At 45.9% G+C, this 20151-nt stretch overlaps 2 protein-coding genes across 5 annotated transcripts in view; one reads left to right on the top strand and one right to left on the bottom strand.

Annotated features, from left to right (window-relative positions):
• Positions 1-689: 689 nt before the first annotated feature.
• The window catches only part of PAMR1 (peptidase domain containing associated with muscle regeneration 1), a 159675-nt gene continuing 140213 nt past the window's right edge, over positions 690-20151 (top strand). Inside the window, exons 1-2 of one of the 4 annotated variants that reach the window (XM_072969789.1) lie at positions 690-772; positions 11998-12098. In XM_072969789.1, coding sequence (XP_072825890.1) covers positions 741-772; positions 11998-12098 — 133 coding nt within the window. In that variant the 5' untranslated portion in view covers positions 690-740. Of the gene's footprint in view, positions 773-10191; positions 10319-10918; positions 11195-11502; positions 11609-11997; positions 12099-20151 lie in introns of those variants that run through there. The other 3 variants (XM_031681034.2, XM_072969788.1, XM_072969790.1) reach the window with 3 other exon arrangements.
• On the bottom strand, positions 8316-10857 carry FJX1 (four-jointed box kinase 1). Its single transcript, XM_031681004.2, has one exon. The coding sequence runs from the start codon at positions 10570-10572 to the stop codon at positions 9271-9273; it is 1302 nt and encodes a 433-aa protein (XP_031536864.2). The 5' UTR covers positions 10573-10857; the 3' UTR covers positions 8316-9270.

Genomic DNA, 20151 nt, shown 5'->3' with positions numbered 1-20151 from the left:
AGCAGGAGAATCAAAGATAGGGCTTAGGATGACAACTGCACTGTTTCAGGAATTGGTACCATTATACCTTCCACTCGGGGGATGTTATTCAGATTATGTAAGGAGCAATCAGGACTTAACCGTTGGTCTTAGTGCTGGAGCACTGGTCCAAGAGATTTCCTGCTGTTCCAGGTGTTAACCTGTTAGTGGCTGGGAAGGTATCGGGGATTGTTCAGGCGAAGGGCTGGGCTGCTTGGGGAAGTGGGAAAGGCACTCTAGGAACTCCTGGCAGTAGGCACTATCAACCTAGCTGGAAGTATTTCAGTAGTCTAATAACCAACGTAACTGTACTGGTATCTACTGCTCATATCTGGGCCATGAGTAATCACCTGAAAATAACCCAACAGGGATTTCACATGAAGCACCAACTTCTGAGTCACTAGGCATGACAACAATTGGTATGGTATGAGTCATGCACCCAGGATCTTAGTATGGGAAAAGATACACACTTATGTAAAGCTGGGTCGTGACTGTCATAGGGAGACTTCAGATGGGTCTCAGCAGCAGAGATGGAGGAGAAGAGAACCACACAGCAACTTTTTTTGGACATCTTTTATTATTCTGATGCCTTGAGAAGTACAAGGTGCTTAAGCGCTTCCTCCATTATTAGTATTTTTGATGTTGCTAATAGGCCACTAGAGATGGGCTTACTAAATGGTGAAGGCAAATGCGCCGACCCTGGACAGGCAAGGCTGAGATTCATGTGTGATGGCAAAGACTTTATCTTCACAAGGTTGGTGAACTCCAGTCTTCAGCACCAAGGGGTCCAAGATCAAGTGGTGATGGCTGGATTTTGCGTATTTGGGAGCTGGGGTGGAGGCAGGAAGCTGACTGCTGATGGAAAGTAATTTTCCCTGGAGATACCTGACCTTTCTTTAACCCTAACTGTAACCTGCAGTGGCGCTAGTTCTTTTGGCTGCAGTGGGGCATCCCTTTTGCTGGCTCTGATGCTGATCGAAGGTCAGTCTGAGGGCTAGATATTCCAGAGGCAAGGGCTGCCCCTTTGCCCCTCTGCCACGTGTGATTCTTTTTAACGATCCCTACTCCTTCCCCCTTTCCTCTTGTCCCCAGTGTTTTCCTTTCTTCTTTGCTTTTAATCATTTTCCTGGCTTATATCGCAAACTTGCTGGTGGCAAACAGAACAGAGTTTGTTATTGACTCCTGGGTCACTTGTTTCGTGGATTACTTCAGGTCAAATCCTATTAAAGTAAATGTCTCCACTGTGGGGAAATCTCTCTGAATAACCAAATAGGGCATCTAATCCTCAAGTAAGGGCCAGCTTACTGCAACCAGGATTTGATAGCAGGCTTTAGAAAGAGCTCAGGTGGACTTTGTTTCCAGCAATAAGGCAAACTATGTGACCTAAAAACCTTCCCTCTATAAAACATCTATAAATGTTTTATAAAATATAACAAACATCTTTTTAAATGCATAGCTGAGCTCATAAAAATGTAAGGAAAATCCCCAGGGGCCCAAAACAGAGAATCAAAATCAGAGTGATAGGTATGAACTGAAATTGGGGCTACTCTGTGTGTGTGTGTGTGTGTGTGTGTGTGAGCACGTGTGTGTATGTGTGTGTGTGTCTGATCCAGTAATCAGATGATTTGGGTTTAATGTGCCCCAGCTGGGTAGGGGGGTGGTGGTGGATTTGGATCTTTCCAAGACCCTCACAAAGCTAAGACCCTCAAAGGAGAATTCTGTGCTCCCAGCAAAGGGAGGTATTCGAGAGAAGGCATTGCTGGTTTTAGCCTGAACTCTGGCTGGGGAAGATAAAAGTATCTGGGAAAACTCCTGTCATCATACATGTTTAGTATTTAAATTTACACTACCTTCTAGGACCTCAACTCACAGACAAAATAATTAATATAAAAGTGAGCCAGTTTTGCCTTTAACTCTGGGTTGCCTGACACAAGGAATTAAAACTTCTTGAGAAGGACATATCTTCAACCCAAACAAAATAGGAGTGTCATAGATAAAAGTCTGGGTGAATGTAAGCTTCCAATCCTGAATTATAAAACATAAAGTTTCTGTGAATCAGATTGCCAGATTTAGGAAAACAAAACAAAACAAGAAAGCCAAGTAACTTTGAATTTCAGATAAATAACAAATAACTTAATATAAGCATATCCCAAATATTGCATGAAACATACTAATACTAAAGAATTATTTGTTGTTTATCTAATATGTAAAATTAACCAGATGCTCTGTATTTTACATTGCCACCCTCAATGTGCAAAAGTCAGGAGACACAAAAACAGCAGGATTAAACTACCCCAGAGCCCCAAATACTAGAGTAATGACATATACACTTTTAAGTCATTGAATGCATGAACTGATTGAATACATCTTGAAAACATGAGGAAAGAAAATTTTCAAGAATAATTTGGAAGCTCATTGGAAGACAGGTTGGCAATTTCTTACAAAACAAAACATACTCTTACCATACAGCAAGCAATTGCACAACTTGGTATTTACCCAAAGGAGTTGAAAACTTTTGTCCACAGAAAACCCTTCCCGGGGATGCACACCACAGCTTTATTTATAATTTGCCCAAACTGGAAGCAACCAAGATGTTCTTCAGTAGGTGAATGGATAAATAGACTATTGTATACCCAGATAATGAAATATTACTCAGCACTAAAAAGAAATGAGCTATCAAGCCAGGAAAATACATGGAGGAAACTTGAATGTATATTACCAAGTGAAAGAAGCCAATCTGAAAAAGCAGCTACATAGAGTATGATTCCAACTATATGACATTATGGAATAGGCAAAACTATGGCGACAATAAAATGATCAGTGTTTGCCAGGGGTTAGGGGGAGGGAGGACTGAATAGTCAGAATACAGAGAAATTTTAAAACAGTGAAACGACCTGTATAATACCATGATGGTGGACACATTTCATGACACAGTTGTCCAAATTCTCAGAATGTACAACACCAAGAGTACACCTGAATGTAAACATGGACTTTGGGTGATGAGGATGTGTTCATGTAGGTTCATCAATTGTAATAAATGAACCCACTCTGGTCGGAAACTCTGATTTGGAAATGTTGATGGTGGGGAGGCTGTGCATGTGTGGAGTCAGGAGTATATCGAAAGGGATTCTAGAGCGTACCTGGTCTTCCCATTGTTTTTCCAAATGAGGAAAATGTGGAGTTCATCAACTGGTCTGAAAATCCAGGGTTATTAGATGGTGGAAATCAGACTCAAATCCAGTTCTGCCAGTTCCCAAATGATACTGCTTACATTCTATTACACTGCTTCCAGGACCAGGATTATGGCTGTGAAAGAAGCTGGACAAAAAGGGACACAAATTGTACGATTCCCGCCATATGAAATATCCAGAGTAGGCAAATACATAGAGATGGACAGTAGGTTAGAAGTTACCAGAGGCCGGGGGAGGGGAGGAATGGGGAGATACGGCTGCACGAGGACAGAGTTATCGTTTGGGGTGATGAATAAGTTTTGGAAATAGAGAGTGGTATGGTTGTACCACATTGGTGGTATAATCTCACTGAACTGTACACTTAAAAATGGTTAAAATGGCAAGTTTTATGTTGTGTATGTTTTATCACAACTGAAAAAGAAAAAGAAAAAAAAGATCACGGCTATTGTCATTCCCCACTCTCCCAGCCTCTCCAGGCCATTTGTAGGATGGGGACAAAGACTTTAACAAGCACTGAAAAAAATCATTGAGGGGAAAGTGTAAACAGGCAGAGACAAATACATGATGTAGGACCATCAAATTAGAAGTGACACTTCTCTATTATTAACCCACAATTTCTCAGCAAAGTAAAATCTGTGAGCTGATACTGGAAAAATGCCACTTCTATAAGCTATTTAATTTTTCTGGATAGGGTGTAAAATAACTGTTAAAACCATAAAAGATACCATATGGCATCAAAGAAAGGGAAAAAAAGAATTCTTTTTTTTGTTGTTATTCAATGAACAATTAGTTCTCTATTCTCCTTTAAAAAAAAATTAAGGTGTCTTTGAGGGAAAAAATTCAGAAGTGTCAGGAAGACATATCCAAAATGGAAAGAAAGTTGAAAAGATAAATAAAATGAGCATTCCTTTAGCTATATTTGGTGGAGTCCTGCAGAGAAAAAAATTCCAGCTAGGCAGCATTGAGACATAGTTTATTAATTCAGTTTCCCCCACAGCAGGACACAGAAAGAGAAATTGGTAAAACAGTCACATTAAAAAATTATGACTCCTACATCTGATCTTTATGGATCCACAGAAAAGAAACTGTCCTCTCGAGGAGTCCTTGGGCCATGTTGAGGCAGGGATGCAAAGAATGTTTTTTCCTTCCTAAAGCTCCATGACAACATTATTTGCTCACACATGGTAGGAACAGACTGAAAGATACGTCCTACCCAAATGTAGGGGATTTTAAAGGTGTTTATAAAAAGAGTTTAGGTGAGATTTTGAGCAGTTCTTCCAATTACATTTTGAAATATATTTTAGTCTTTTGTTGTTAAAGGGTATACAAAATTGAAATCTGTTTGTATTCTCTTTGGGGGGTATATTACAGTAGGTAATGAACTGGTTAGTAGTGGAATATCCCCAGAATTTTAGAGCTGGGGAGGAGTTTAACAATCATCTCATCCAGTGTTTTGCACAGTGTAGACTATGCCACACTGATGAGTTATTAAGTTAATTTAGAGGCTTACAACTAGCGTCAGGAAGTAGAGAAAGAGGAGGAATAGAATAAAACTGAATTGAGTATGAAAGTGTTTTGCACATACTGTTCTGTGAAACTTTTGTTTCAGTTGTATGAGAGTGTATGTGTGTGCCTGTATGCATGTTGCATCACAATGTAAAGTGTGTGTCTTACTGTGAGCCCTGGTGAAAAAAAAATTGGAAAGTTACCAGTCTAGTCAAACACCTCCTGTTCCAGGTAAGATACCTGGAACCAGAGAGGGGGAAATGACTTTCCCAAGTCACAAGACTCAGAAGTAGCCCGAGTCTCTTGACTCCCAATATTCTTTCCATTTGATGCTAATAATCACGTCTGCTTGGAGGTGAGTGTCAACTCTTGCCCTGTGGTTTCCATACCAACTTGGCAGCTGACATTCTATTTCTTTCTGGAGCAAGTCCTGTGCTTCTGGACGAACCGGACGCCCCTCTCCTTTAATGCTCCTGCCAACCTCACTCTACATGGCATCAGTGCTTCTGTGGGATGCGGCAGGTGTGTGGAGGGACAAATAATCGGTGCCCAGGCCTGGATGACCCACGACAATTGGGTAGCTCAGAAGGTGCACAGTTCCACAGCTTACTGCTCCATGCAGCTGAGGAGCCACATGAGAAATAGAATCACAGCCTCCCTGTGAAAAAGAGGGGGTGCATGTGACGACTCACACAGAGGACATTCTCAGAAAGGAGACAACCAGCTGACAACTGTGGGCTTTAGGTAATTCCTGCCAGACTCATGCACTCTGGCTGGTCTTTCTGAGCCAAAATAGAAGCATGTAGAAAGTGTTCTATGTCTTCAGAGATACAGCAGGCTTATGAAAGAGGATTCTGCCTGGAACTCAAAGTGCCTCTGGTTTTGACTTAGAGGAGAAAATGATCTACCCCACCAGTAAACACTTACATTGCATTTACTCTGTGCCAGGCACTGTTCTGAGAATATTACAAATGTTTACTCATTTAATCTACATAACTGACCTCTAGGACTTAAGAGGATGCTCCTAGCTGTAGTCAGAAGGCAGAAGGTGGAGAAGTGTTGAGAAGTGTTAAAATAATTTGTTTTTCTTCTGATTTGAAGACAGGAGGGCCAGTACTCTTAAAAGAGTTTACAACTATGCCATTGACAAAGTGAATTAATCAACAGTCAAATCCAAGGACTAAAAGTCAACTGCCTACTTTCTCTTGGCAGAAGGAATTGGGAGGAAGATGGTTCTTCTTGTAAAGATTCATCACTTTTTGATGCTTTTCAGAAGTGGTGATGGATTTGCAATGAGCCATCTATTTTTTTTTTAATCACTCTTATATAGTTGTAGTATAGCTGCCTTTGGTACAAGGGGTCTGCTTAGGTCCTGAAACCACCCCCTCAAGCCCACATAGAGATCAAACCTGTGCCCTTGGCCATATGATACAGTGCTCTGCATAGAATCTATATGCTAGAAGAGGGTTTTTATTCATTTAAAAATTAGTTTATTACCAATTTCAACTGAACCTGATACTGGAAACTTCTCGATTTGACTTTGATGATGAAAATTAGTACAAATTTACTGATGTGTAAGAAAGGCAAGAGTTTTTTTTTTAAAGACCAATAGGAAGTGAGTTTTTTAAAAAGTATCTATATATGTCCTTATGTTTTATATGTTAACTTAAATTCCACAATACTCTGATTGAATCTCCATTTCCTAGAATAGGGAACTAAGCTAAATGATTTGTTGAAAGTAAATAGGGGAGGGACAGAATTCAGAATAGAGTCTGCCTGCAGAACCCATTACTCTTTCCACATCATGCTGCAGCCTGAAAGTTCTTTTTTTTTTTTTTTCTTCATCTGAAAAGCGATTTGGCCTTAGCAGCATTCACTGACCATGGCAAAACATTAATTGATCTTTCCATGGCACAGCCTCCCGGTTATCCACAGGAATAGCAACAGTTAAACCATCTTCTTTACAATTAAGTCTTGGTTTCCTTAACAACTCCATCATGTAATTAAACTTATTTCTCAAACGGGCAGATAAGATTCACTAAAGAATCGGAGAAGAGCTATTTAAATTGTGCTTAGTTTCTTGCACTGGGTTAACCACGGTCAAGTCTGGGCTTGGAACTGAAATTTAGGAGGAATGTGGAGAATGCTGCTCGCCCAGAACTTACCAGTGCTGAAGTTATATGGGAGTCCGGGTGTGTTTCCTGTGCATCTGTGACACTTCTAACTTAGCCCTGCTCATCCATCTCCACGAATAAGTCGGATAAACATGCAGATTGCCGACTATTTATCGTTTTCTTGGACCAGCCTCTGTTAACTTGGGTGGCAAATCTCATATAGTTATTAATCATCAGACATGAAAATTGCTTCTTTTTGAAAGGTGTATCTATCAGAGGTTTCACAAAAAGAATGTCTTGAAAAAGATATATTTGCCAATATCATTAGAGTCTGTGGTTGTATTATGAAGATACTTGGCTTACACCACAAAGTTTATGGACCCTATTTTTTTTTTTTCTGTTGAGTTGGCTGAACATACGGATGGTGTTAACTAGTTAAATTATACGCTGTGTTTTAATGCTCAGCGAGAAGGGAAACCCATGGAGATTTAATACCATCATGAGTCTGTAAAACCCTAGGTTTACAAATGCAAGTCAAATAAAAATCTATTAAAGTAGTCAAACGTTGCTTTGAATTAAAGGTCATTAAATAAAAAGAAGATAACAGATCACTTAAACCCACATATCAAATAAAATGCCAAGATAAAACACCAATGGGTCATTAAAAAAAAAAGGACACAAACCAAGTCTGCCTTCTCTCCCTTATGAGTTAAAAAGGAGTTAAGAAAATCCAAAAGTATTTTCTAAGTTTGAAGTCCCCAGGATGTAAGAGTCCAAATGCCATATACAAAGTACTACACACTTTCCTGGTCTCACAATGGTTGCTCTGAGGGGACCACGGAATTAGTACTTACGGGGCGAGGGCGGGGGCGGGAGCAAACAGTACAATCCCTTAAGAGAACTGGATGAAGCCAGATGTTGCAGATTATGATCTCGTGGGTGCCATGGAATTTATGCTGGGAGATTAAAGAGAAGAATTAATTTATGACTTTCTCTACCTGTTTGCAATATGTGCTGAGCTTATTATGTGTACATGTTGTGATGCATGGTAATTACAATGCTGAAAATCATGTGCAACACATGACCACTGTAGTTAGGTTTAAAGGGGGGAGCATTTGTCATATTTTAGTCTGCACATCTGGTTCTACGTTATTTGCCAAATGATTAATATAGGCCTATATTACAGTGAAATCCTTTTATATCAAGGTTTTATTTGCCAGGAAATGGAATACTTTCCTTCCATGTCTCTTTCCACCTTCCCCCACATTCCATGATGAACTTTGAAATTTCCAGCACTAGGGTTCCTTTGAGGGAGCAGGGAAGGGAATCTGCTCTTGCTTTGTTCAATTCTCTAAGTTCCGTGGTCACAACTGAGATATACATGCACCCTTTGTTTTAAAAGCACATCCACAAGGGAGAAATTCTAGCACTTATTCTAAAACTAGGCAGGGTATCTGGTACCTTAAACAGGTAAAACCACAGGAACTAAATTCTAAATTTTCAACTCCCTTTTATTGAAATATAAGTTTGTTTAGTATATTTATACCACACTTTATGCACATATATACATAGAAGGCAAATTCTGTCAAATAAAAAATTTTTCTTAATAAAAAATTAAAATAAAAACAAAGTAAAGTGCATGAAATTGATTTTCCCCCCTTCTGGTGAACATCATCACTATCAAAATTTTGGACGCTTGGGAAGGGGGAGGAAGAAGAAATTCATTATTTGAGTCAGTGCATACAGCCGGTCCAGCATTTGTAGCCTTCAGGCCAAAATGACAAGCTGTAAGGAACAAGTCAGACAAATTGTCAGGGTCTGCAGGACTCCCCCCATCCTGTAGGTTCCGCTCCCTTTGTCCTATCGGGAGCGGTTCCTCAGCTCTTAACAGTGATCTCACCATCACAGAGCCGGAACAAAGGGAGAACACAGGAAGGGGGCTCCACCAGCCAATGTCATAGCCCTGCTCAGGGGACCACCAGCGCTGCGTTTGGTAGAAAATTGTAGAATTAGCCCAAAGGCTCAAATAGAAGTTTTCCTTTTTCGGAAAGGGAAGGAGGGGGCCATGGAATGGGATGTATCTCCCACAGAGACGGCCACCGGGGGGCCAAACTCCAGCAGCAGCCAGTTTCTTTGGATGCAAACTCCGTGCTGGCACAGGGAAGAATCCTTTCATAGGCTGGGTGGAGGGAATGTTACACTTCTCGCCTGGGTGAGCGCGTCCTCTCAGAACTTTGAAAGCAAACAGCTTGGGACTGAGAGAAAGAGGCAGGTGGGTGAAGCAGAAGTTTTTAGCTGCCTTCACTCTCGAGTCTCCAGCTGGGCGTTGGCCGGCTGGTCCCAGGCGGTGGTAGAGTCAACGGCCCTTCCCCCATCATTCATTCCCCAGCCAGAGGTCTCTCTCTCTCTCTTTATTCCTCCGGGGGATGCTAAGTCCCTGGTCAGCGGCCGTACTTAGCCTTACAGTGCAAAATGTGCTTGGCGAGGAAGTCCAGGCGGCGCTGTAGCAGCTGAGCGTGGGGCTCGGCGAGAGCAGCCAGCTCCGGGAAGCGAGGCTCGTGGTGCTGGTAGAGGCGCAGCAGCCGGGCGGCCGCGTCCTGGCCGCGGTGCAGCTCCAGGACGCGCCGCGCTGTCCGCTCGCGGAACACGCATACTGACTGCAGCAGCGGCTCGTTATACTTGTCCCACATGCCCGCCACCCGGTAGCCGTGCACCAAGCCCGCCTCGTTGTCCAGAAAAACCAGCGCCCCGCCGGGGCCGCGGTGCAGGTTGCTTGTGGCGCGCTGCATGACCCGCGGGTCCCACTGCAGGCTGAAGAGGTTGCTGACTAGCCGGTCGAAGTTGGCCGTCAGATAGTCGAAGAGGATCAAGTCTGTCCATTGCACCAGGTCCACCAGCTCCGCCTGGCTGCGGTTGGCCAGCTCGCCCCCGGCGGCGCGCAGGGGCCGTAGATGGCCGTCCTCGGAGCGCCAGGGCGAGGGCACCACCACGTCCGTGAGGTTGGGCAGCCAGCGAGTTAGGCTTACCACGCTACCCTCTGTCCAGTGCGCGGCACGAAGCTCCTCCTGCACCTGAGCCCACTGCGCGCCCCGAGCCTCCACCCGGGCTAGTGCCAGGGGCGGCACGTGGCGCTGGAGGCCCAGCAGGCGCGCCAGGTAGTAGGACAGGGCCTCGCCCTGTATCTGCTCAGGGTTGATGCCGTAGCGCACGCAGGCGCGGGTGCCGTCGGCGAAGCGGGCCAGGCGGTTGGAGCTGCGCCCGCAGCCCCCGCGCTCCAGGGCCACCACACGGGCGCCGCGCGCCGCCTCCAGCCACGCCGCCGCCTGGGCCTCGGAGAAGCCCCGGGGCACCTGCTCCTCCAGGCCGCGGCTCCAGAAGACGCCCCCATGCACCGCGGCGCGTTTCTCCCGTTGGGGCCGTCCGGTTGGCACGTGCCGCATGCGCTCACCCAGAGGCTGCCCGGGCGGGCCGTCTGCACCCGCCGCTAAGGTGAGCAGCGCCCGGAAAGTTTTCAGGGAGCCGCCGCGGGCGTCCCGCGCCAGGGGCGGGAGCAGAGGAAAGCGGGGCGCGGGCTCCTGGTCTCCGCTCCGGGCCGGGCGCCGCGGGAGTCGGTCTTCGGGCGGCCGGGAGGCTGGCGGCTCGGTCCGCGGCGGCAGGAGCCCGCTCCACAGCGCCAGCAGCGAGCCCAGCGCCAGCAGCCAGAGCCCCGCGGTGGCGGCAGCGCCCCGCATCCTCCTGCCCATGCTCCCCCGGCCGCGCCGGTGCCGCCGCCGCTTCAAGCCGAGCCCCGGCGCCCGGGTCCCGGCGGCGAGGCGGGCCCCGCAGCTCGCTGGCTCCGGGGCTCCGGGCGCCTCAGTTCCATCGCGGCCGCGGGGCGCTGCAGGGCTCTGCCCGGCGCTCTGCCCGGCGCTGGGAACTCGCTTCGCTGCCGCTTCCCAGCTGCTTTTGTATTTCGCTGTGAGACCCTCCGGCGGGCGCGATTCACAGGCGCCCGGACCACGTGGGAGCGAGGGGGGATCCCCCTCCCCCTCCTCCGCCGCCGCTCCCCGCCCCCACTCCCCCGCCCCCTTCCCCTCCTCTTCTCCTTAAAGCGGCGATGGCTCTTCCAAGCGGGAGAAGAGGCCCCACACTCAGTCAGGGGCTTAGGGACCGGGAACAGGAAGCCTGGCTGGCTGCGCCCGCGCGGGGGCGTTGGAGCGGGCGGCACCCAGCTGGAGTCGCGCGGGGCGGGAGCGACGCGCCCCTGGTTCTCGTGGGGGTTAGCGGTGTCGCGCAGTCCCTTCTCCTGGGCAGCTCCTGGCGTCCTGCAAAGTTCAGCTTAACCTCCACCAAACTGCCGGAGCCGCCCGGCGTGGATTGGGGCGGGTCACTTTTCTTTCTCCGTTTCCGACGGTGTGATTCACCCTGCCTTATGTAAATCCCTGGGATTCTCTCCGAGCCACAGAGGATGTGACTCCAGCCGGGTTAGAACCGTCTGTAGCAAACAACTCTGAACCGACATCCTCTTTCCCGAGCGCGCTCACCACACTGGTCACTACGGGCTTGTGCGCATTGAGGTTGACAGCTCCGCCTTTCCCGAGGGACTCTGCAAGCTGAGCACCTAGGCAGGCTCCCGTACATTCGTTCATCCATTCAACAAAGCGACAGTCCTCGGCTCTGGTCGCAGAGCAGTAAAATCCTCAGATGCGGTCCCTGTGCTCACGGAGCTCACATTCTAGGGAGACCTTCAGGTTGCCGTGAGAGCGTTACCACCCAGGAGCCGACCTAGCGCGAGTAGGGGTAACTCAGAGACCATTTCTCTAAAGAAATGATGCTGTTTGTCCATGAGGAAACCGAGGCACAGAGGAGGGATGGGGCTTGCTCAAGATCCCAGAGGTAGCAAGTAGAGAAACAAAAATTCAAACTGGGGTCTGCCGGCAGCCTGCCACTTGATTTTCCCTCCATCAAGAAAGTTCACTATTTTTATCAAGTTCCCAGCTTTTCATTTTTTCCCTCAGTCATTTAGCAAGACACTTTATTCCCAAAATGTGACTTTCAATTCAACAAATGAACCCCCCCCCATTGCTTTTGACTTACTAGTTTTAGGGAAGAAGTGGCTGGGAATGGAGCGGAGGAGGAAAAAAAAGATAAAAGATAAAAAACAAAACATCAACCACATTGTCTTCCAGCCACTTTTGGGTTCACCCTACCAGGAAAGCTCGTGGACAAGCACTGGCTGTCTTCCCTCTCTGCATGAGACTATGTCCCAGATCCAAACCAAGATTCCCAGGTAAGACAGGAGATTGGAGGGTTGAGGGTGGAATCTACCTCTGAAAGCAGGAGTTTGAAATCTGTTCCCTTTTCTGTGTTTCTTTTCTCTTTTTATCACCCCATCAGATGCACATGGGGGTTTTCAACTGTATCAGCTCATCAGCTGGTGCTGATTGTATTTTGTTCTCCAAAGAATGAATGTTCTAGACACCCTAAGTTTTGTGACTGAGCAGAGGCTTCCAAAGACCACATTGGGGACCTTCCAGAGCTGACCCAGTATGCCCTCCAGTGTTTCCATATTGGCTGAAGTGTGGGTCATTGTTGAATCTCTTCTGTACCCAACGGTGGCTATATCATGCCTTTTTATAGATCTTATCTGATGTTGAGGTTACTATGACCCCCATATGGATACATCAAAACTTTAATTCATTGAGGTACTGTCTTCCTGCTCTGTGGAAGCGGCTTACCTCCATCGTTCCGTAGAGGATAGGGACCGTGTCTTAACAACTTTCTATTCGCCTTACCACCTAACATAGTTATTGCACTAAAAAGGTGCTCAATAAGTTGAATTTAATTTTTTGTCTTTTGGTTTAACTTCTGAGAATTTTTTTTTCTTTTTAATGAATTGCTTTCCACTTGGGTAAACTGTAAGCAAGATCTCCACCTTGTGGGCATAAGTAGAATATCATCTAACTAGACGTATACATTTTCAACAAATTGGTTAATTAAGTTAAAAGTCTGAAAATGTTACTTGGGTACCATGGACCACACCATGTCCTGGGTATATGGGGAAATCCAAAGTAGTTGGGGTCTCTGTTTCTAGCTGTTCTGTTCACAAAAATGATAAATAACTATAAAGGATAATTCACTGTTAATTCTATGAGTCTGTCTTGTCTGTTGTTTTGTAGCTGCCTGGCACAGTGCCTGGCACTTAGTAGGTGTTCAATAACAATTTGGTGAATAAATCATTGGAATGTTAATGCGATAAAGCTCTGCAAATCACATGTATCAAGTCATTTTAAAAAACTGCTTACTGCTAAAAGATACAAAATTAGAACTTTCATTCAAGTAAAGAAGAAGAATACTGGTGAAGGATCCACATAATGTAAGAGAAGGAAGCACGTGACTTTCAGTCTGGGAGGGCTGGCTTCAACCGAGATACTCCAAATCGCAGAATCTTCCAGTCACATCGCTGGTATTGATGAAGATACTGAAACCTTAAAGCAGTCAGCTAAGATCTTACGTCTTAGAAGACAGACTAACTGTATCACAGCCCTTTGCCTGTAGCCACAGGACTGAGTTCCCTGGGTACCAGAACAGGAAGCACTAGTGGAAACTTGAACAAGTGCATTGGAATGCAGTGTTATAGAAAGCCATAGGAATAAAACAGAAACAAACCCAAAGTGGAATGCAGTTTAAATGCATTATTAAAATGATTATTTTAGACAGTGTTGAAAAACACTCCTGTGTTTACCTGGAAGATGAAGATGCTCCCATTCTCTTCCACTTCCGGCCTGAGGACAGCCCCCCGCCCCCAGGGCTGAGCCCTGGTGGCTCTTTGGGACAGCACAGTTTCTCACAATGTGTGACCTCAGGCTTGCTTCTCTGGCAGTTGTTTGGGGATGAGGGGAGATGCTGCCCATCTGTCCCTATGTAGCAGCCTATTTGCACCTAGAGAACTTAATCTTAACAGTCCTCAGAGCTTCCAATTGCTTCCTTCACATTCTTTCACAGTCCTGTTTGAGGAATGATCTGGCTTATATAACGGTGCCTCCTGGGAAGAGAGAGGAGGTGGAGTTAATGGCTGGACACCGGGCAGCAGGTGGAAGTTGGGAGATTCTCTAAGTCTGGTGTTTCCACTTGCTGGCTCTCTCTTTTCTGGCTAGTTATTCTCTCATCTGTGAGTTTCAGTTTCCACATCTGAGAAACGAGGATGATCAGTCCTACCTACCTCACAGGTTGTTGTGAAGTGAAGTTCATGTGAGGTATTACTGGTAACCATAACAACATTAGCAGCAAACACTGAGTGCTTATCATGGGCTTGGTACCGGACTCAAACCCTGCACATAACATTCTCCTTTCACTTTCCCAACAAGTGGTCTTGTCCCCACTTTACAGTTGGGAAGACTGAAGCTTAGCCAGTAATGGACCTGAAGTCGTACAGCAAGTAAATGGTAGGGCCAAGATTCCAGAATGAGGGAGGCCAAACCCTTTGCAAATTGTAAACTACTGGGAAAATGCCAGATATAGAATGACTGAATTAAATAGAAAGAGGCTCAACTTGGATTAACTTTTGCTTTGAAATGTTTTCTGGGGTTGCTACTAAGGGATACGGTTAATTAAGGGCATGAACCCTCAGGCCAGACTGTCAAGGTGTAAAACTTACCAAGCGCATGGCTTTGAATAATTCACTTGATCTCTCTGTGCCTCAGTGTTCTCATTTGTAAAATGCAGTAATAAAAGTGCTCTGGGTATTGTTGACACTAGTTATAACAGTTGTATAATATCTGATGATGAATAGTAATTAATTAATAGTAACAAACCTTACAGCTTATTGGGATGGTTAAATCAGTCCCTGTATTTAAAGCTCTTCAAAGACTAAGAGTTCATTATTTTTCTAGTTTAAAAAAAATTTTATTTTTATTGAAGAATAGTTGATTTACAATGTTGTGATAGTTTCAGGTGTAGAGTGATTCAGATTTGTATGTGTGTATATATATATATTCCTTTTCAGATTCTTTTCCATTATAGGTTATTACAAGATATTGAATATAGCTCCCTGTGCTATACAGCAGGTCCTTGTTGTTTATCTATTTTATATAAAGTAGTGTTTATCTGTTAATCCCAGACTCCTAATTTTTATTATTCCCTTCCTTCCTGTCCCTCTGCTTCTTTGCCCAGGTGAGGGTCTCCTCCTTTTCCTGTTGCTGTCCTCCACCGAGCCTCCCTTGGGTCTTGAGACACCTAACACAGGCGGCGATCCAGCCTAATGCAGCCTCTTCATGCCTCAGATCAGCATCTTCCTTGAAAATGTTGCTCTTTCCCTTTCCTTTGGGGTCAGTCCATCTGGACTAAGATCCCTAGCACAACTCTTGTTGAAAGCCCGGAGCCTCCAGCCAGACTTGAGCAGCTGGCTTCCTGTCACTATTCTGCCTCGTTCAACCCTGACTTTTTCTGGGTCTTCTGAGTTACAAGCCCCTCCCAGATAGAGGCCCCCAAATGCCCCCTTTTAGATGCTTCTACAAAATGGAGGAGAGGGAAGGAGCATGTCAGCGAGCAGAGTACAGCTTTCCCTGAAACTGGCTATGACACCTGCTTTAGCTATTACCAGCTGTGCGACTTCTGGTAGCTTTCTGCCCTCTCTAGGCTGCAGTTTCATTATTTGTGTTTCCTTCTTTACTCTGTCTCCCTCTAGGGTACGTTATTTTTTTGCTGGGGAATCATTTTCCTTTTCTTGATATCTCTCTATTTGACTATGATGTGAATCTCCCAAGAGTTGCTTCACTGATCTCATCCTAACACACCTGGCTGCCAGGGGCGGGTATTGTCATACACCTGGCTCCAGGTAAATCCTGTCGAATAGCTAGAAGGAGGCCAGGAGACATAATAGTCTTTGCCATCAACCTGTCTGCCTGACTGAGTCCCGCTTTTAAGAACACACTGTGTTTCTGGAAAGAAAGTCAAGGTTGACACGAGCCCTTAATTTATGGTGAGACTAACAGTCATATGATTCTTTTTATTTCATGTAACTCTCTTTTTGACCTGCTTTTGGAAAAGGTTCCTGTAGTCACTGGTGTTAGAGACGAGAATCTAAAGGTTGGAGCCTTGGTGAATTAATTTAGTCAATTTTAGAGCAGTTGCTGACGCACATCTCAGTCATATATCACCGTACCCTAGTTCCAGGATAGGATGGTAAAAGTTCCAGACTGGACATTTGGGGACACGCATTTTTTTTCCCTACTATAATTTAGTTCTACTGACATTTATTGTTCAGGCACTAAAGACCAAAGAACTGGGCAGAAAATGATGGCATCAGACTTTCTCTTGTCCTTAACACTTGCATCAGGAAGCATTGGCTGTCTTCTCTTCACCCTTTCCCTTCCTGTACTCCTTCTTAGCAGGTCTCCATCCTCCTCACTGGGCCTAGTGCTGGAGGGGAGGCTGGATCCTGTCTGCGCTAAACCAGTCGCAGTGCCTTCAGTCCCCTTACCAGTGTTGGGTTTAGGCATGGATATATAATACCCTTCTGGCCAATGACTCCTGAAGGGAAGTCCACAGGGAGGTTTCTGTTTAAGACGTCTGTACTGTTACAAAAAGACATAGAAAAGATACAACATTTTTCTCCGTGATTCAGGTCTAGAATTGAGGCCATCATCACACAACTGCAAGGGGAACTAAGTGGACACACTGAGGGAGGCAGAATCGAGGGATAGAGGGAACTTGGGTCCTTGGTGACGTCACCAAGCTCCTGAATGAGTCCACTCTGGACCTGCCCTGCCTCTGGAGTCTGGGTAGGAGTTTTTGTTGTTTGTAGCTCGCATATGATATACCTCTCACATGCAAGCTTGAAGAGCAGAAAGGGGGCAAACGTATAAACAGAACTCCTCCATCACAACTGTGCTGCTGGGAAGGCAGTGTGGGGTGGTCTTTTGGTACGTGTGCTCGGCAGCCAGGCTGAGTCTTGCACTTACTAGCTGTGCCTTCTTGGGAAAGTCGCTTAACCTCTCTGGGCCTGTTAACTCATGTGATAAATGGAGATGATAACTGCACCTGACTCATAACATTATTGTGTGAATGAAATGCACATTAAGCACTTAGTAAGTGCTCAATAAATATTATCGACTGCTCCAGCTATTATGGAAATAGAAACGGCACGAGAGCCCAGAGGAGGGAGCGACTGATTCAACTAGGGAAGGTCAGGAAGGCTTCACCAAGGAGGCAGATGTTAGGCTGGGTATTGAAGGGTAACTGGGGGTTTGCTGGTCAGGGTTTGGGGAGGAAGGACATTGGGGTGAGCAGAGACAACAGCATGTGAGCTCCTTCATTCCCACATGTTTCAGGAGCTCAATTTCCTCACCTTTAAAGGAACTTGAATGTGTTGGATTAACTTAATTCTCTTTTGATAAAAGAAACAAATCTCAGGCCCCCTTTCTAGATTGAGATGCGCCAGATGGGAAACTCTCCGCGGCCCCTTCATTGCTCACCTATCATTTGTCACCCCACCCTGGAGAAGCTCGCTAGGCAAACATTTGCCACTGAAGGAGGTGACTCTCGCGGGCTTTGTGATTTCTTTGTTCATTGCAGCCCAGAGCCTTATCCGCTGCGCAATTAGTGATGCTCACTCAGCTTCCCCAGGCCCTGAGCATCTCGTCAGTCAGATAGATGCTGAAGCTTAATTAAGCTTGTGAAGCTTTCTGATTTCCTTAGATGAAAGGTGGCCCATAAGTACCAGGTTTTATTTTGGTGGCTTCTGCCAAGGGTTATTATAAATAGGACTTAGTGCCACGTGGCTGAGCTCTTAGGGTGATAATGTGTCAAGACCAATCGAGGCTGCCGAGAGCAGAGGTATTATCATAATGGTTCCATCATAGGCGGTGGGTATTAATGGAAGTGGCTGTGGAAAAAAAAAAAAAAACCTACTGCAGGAAGCGAAGCCGGACTGGAGGTGGCTGCAAGTGAAATGCCGGCAGCTCCTGGGATCTCCATCATAATTATTAGCTATATTAGCCTCAGAGCCATTCTTCTGCCATCTCTGCTAGACCGGGCTCAAACTCAAATAAAAAATGGATGCTTTAACGCCAAATGAAAATATATTCCTTTGCTGCTTTTTTAAAATCCATTTACATTAAAATGATGGCCAGCAGGTAAGTAATTTATAACTGGGGGCTCACTGCAGTGCAGACGGGTGTCGTCAGAATCACAGCCTAAATGGGAGACCAAGGGACTTCCAGGCCCGGGAAGAGTCATCACTGTTGGACTGGAAAGGGGCTGGACGAATATGCAAAAACAAGGGGTAACTTAGGGACACTCACTGGTGGGGGATAGAGTAGGGCAAGGAAGTTTTGTTTTACAGCAATGAGGTGGATGCAAAACCAGGTACATGTTCTTCAGGCATGCAGCCCTTGTTAAGAGTGTATTGGCTTTCTGGACTCTGGGTTTCATTGTCTAAAATCAGTTTTCGGCATCCCACAGGCAGACAATAACATCTATGACAAAGGTGTTAAACGGAGTAAAAGTAAAAGTGTTAAAAGGTGTTGGCTGAACCTTCCCTGCCCTTTTGAGATCCAGTTAACCTTGACTCAGATTCCTCTTCCATGGCCTGGGAGGGTCCAGAAACTTTCCCTCCATTCCAGAGAGTCCCTGGGGCTTTCCCTCAAGCTTGTCCCTCTGTGTCCACCTCTTACATCCATGCTTGTTGCTTTGACTCCAACACACAATAGCATGAGTGTGAAGTTCAGTGTCTTAACCACTCCCACCCAGATCCACTTGGGCTGAACATAGGAGCTTAGTGACTTTACTGAAGATCTGGAGGGCTCCCTGGGTTGGGAGGCGGGAGGTTTCATCACTGTGGGAGGCCTTCGTCCATCTGTCCCTCCTTTCCCTCTCCGTCTCCCCTTTGTGGAGAAACCGGCCACGTTTCCCTCTTTCTTCATATAACACAGGGCTGCTCCCATTCAGGCCTCCACAGGATCTCAGCTTCTTCCTCAGGCCCACAGACTGTCGCGGTTTCTCTTGTGATCAAAGTGGGAACGGAATTCTGGTGGACAGCACTGAACAATTCCAGGGTACTTTCTACAAGCAAGGCGGTGTGTGGGAGCTTTTCATGCACTCAGCCTTTAAGACCTCTCTCCAGCCCCTGGAGGTGTTATTCCTCCATCTCATTGCTGGGAAAAGCTGAGCATCATGAGAAGTAAGACTTCTCATTGGCCCAGGAGACTTCTGCTAAGTAACAGAAGAGGAATTCCAACTCTGGTCTGCCAAAAGACCGAAGTTATGTTAACTAGGGTGCTGGGAGACCTCCTAGGGCTGGGAAATACATTGGCCAGTTAGCAACGGGGCCTCTTACAATGGAGTCTTCTCTCCCTTGGTCCTGGCACATTGTCTTACTCCAGGCATGTTGGAAATGGGTACTTACATCTCTCCACATCTCTGCTGTGTGATTGAGTTCAGCCCATCTCCTGGGAGACCTGTTGTAGCATGGAAAGCTCTCTTATCGGGTGGGATACAGAGACTGGAAAAGAAGAGGGCTGTGCTGGCTGACCTGGCAGTTCTGAGGACAGCTGAGTTAGGCTCGGCAGGGCAAGTTCCCCCTGCTGTAATCTCTCCTCTGGTTTCACCCCCCCCCCCCAGGAACCGACTCTGAGATTGCCTTGGGGGAACAGGGAACTGCCTCTGGGGGGCCAGGCATGTTTGTTGTATACTAGGCACTGTAATTCATTCCTGAATATCTCTGGTTCCTTTTCATTTTACCCAAGGACGAAAGAAAAAGAAACTTCAGAGGCCATTTCTTGCCTGCTTGAGTTTAAAGAATGGCTGCATTTTAAGGACAATATGGGCCTGAGGAATAGCAAGAGAAGGGCTGAGAAGTAATGACGGTGATGTATTTCTCAAGCTTCATGCAGTTTGGCCGAGTTCTTTCCCATGCCAGTCTGGTTGGATTTTTACAACAACCTGCTAGGAAGGTGTAGCGGGGCAGGTGTTAGTGACAGTTTCTATTTTAGGAAGGAGAAAACTGAGCTTCAGAGGTTTGTGTGATGAACCCAAGATGCACAGCTAGTTCCTGGCGGACCTGGAACTTGAACGCACTTTACCTGACTTCCACATCAGAGCTCTTCCCTGGCATTCATACCTTCTTTGTTTACTTCTACTCATGTCTGCAGACTCTGTCACTACCTCTGATTTTCCACATGGTTATCTGTCTATGTTGAATGTATGTTACAGTGCCCACTAAACGCCAGTAAGGATAGCAGAAAAAGAAGACAATTCTCTCAAAGTTGGAATATTTAACAGCTCCTCTCCCAGTAAATGGTGCTTTCTTTTTCTCTTGTTAGCAGCTATGACAGAAAGGAGGA

Source organism: Vicugna pacos, chromosome 10 (genome assembly GCF_048564905.1).
Source record: "Vicugna pacos chromosome 10, VicPac4, whole genome shotgun sequence".
NCBI lineage: Eukaryota > Metazoa > Chordata > Mammalia > Artiodactyla > Camelidae > Vicugna > Vicugna pacos.
The sequence above is the reverse complement of the archived record's forward strand: the minus strand, read 5'-3'. Positions and strand labels throughout refer to the sequence as shown.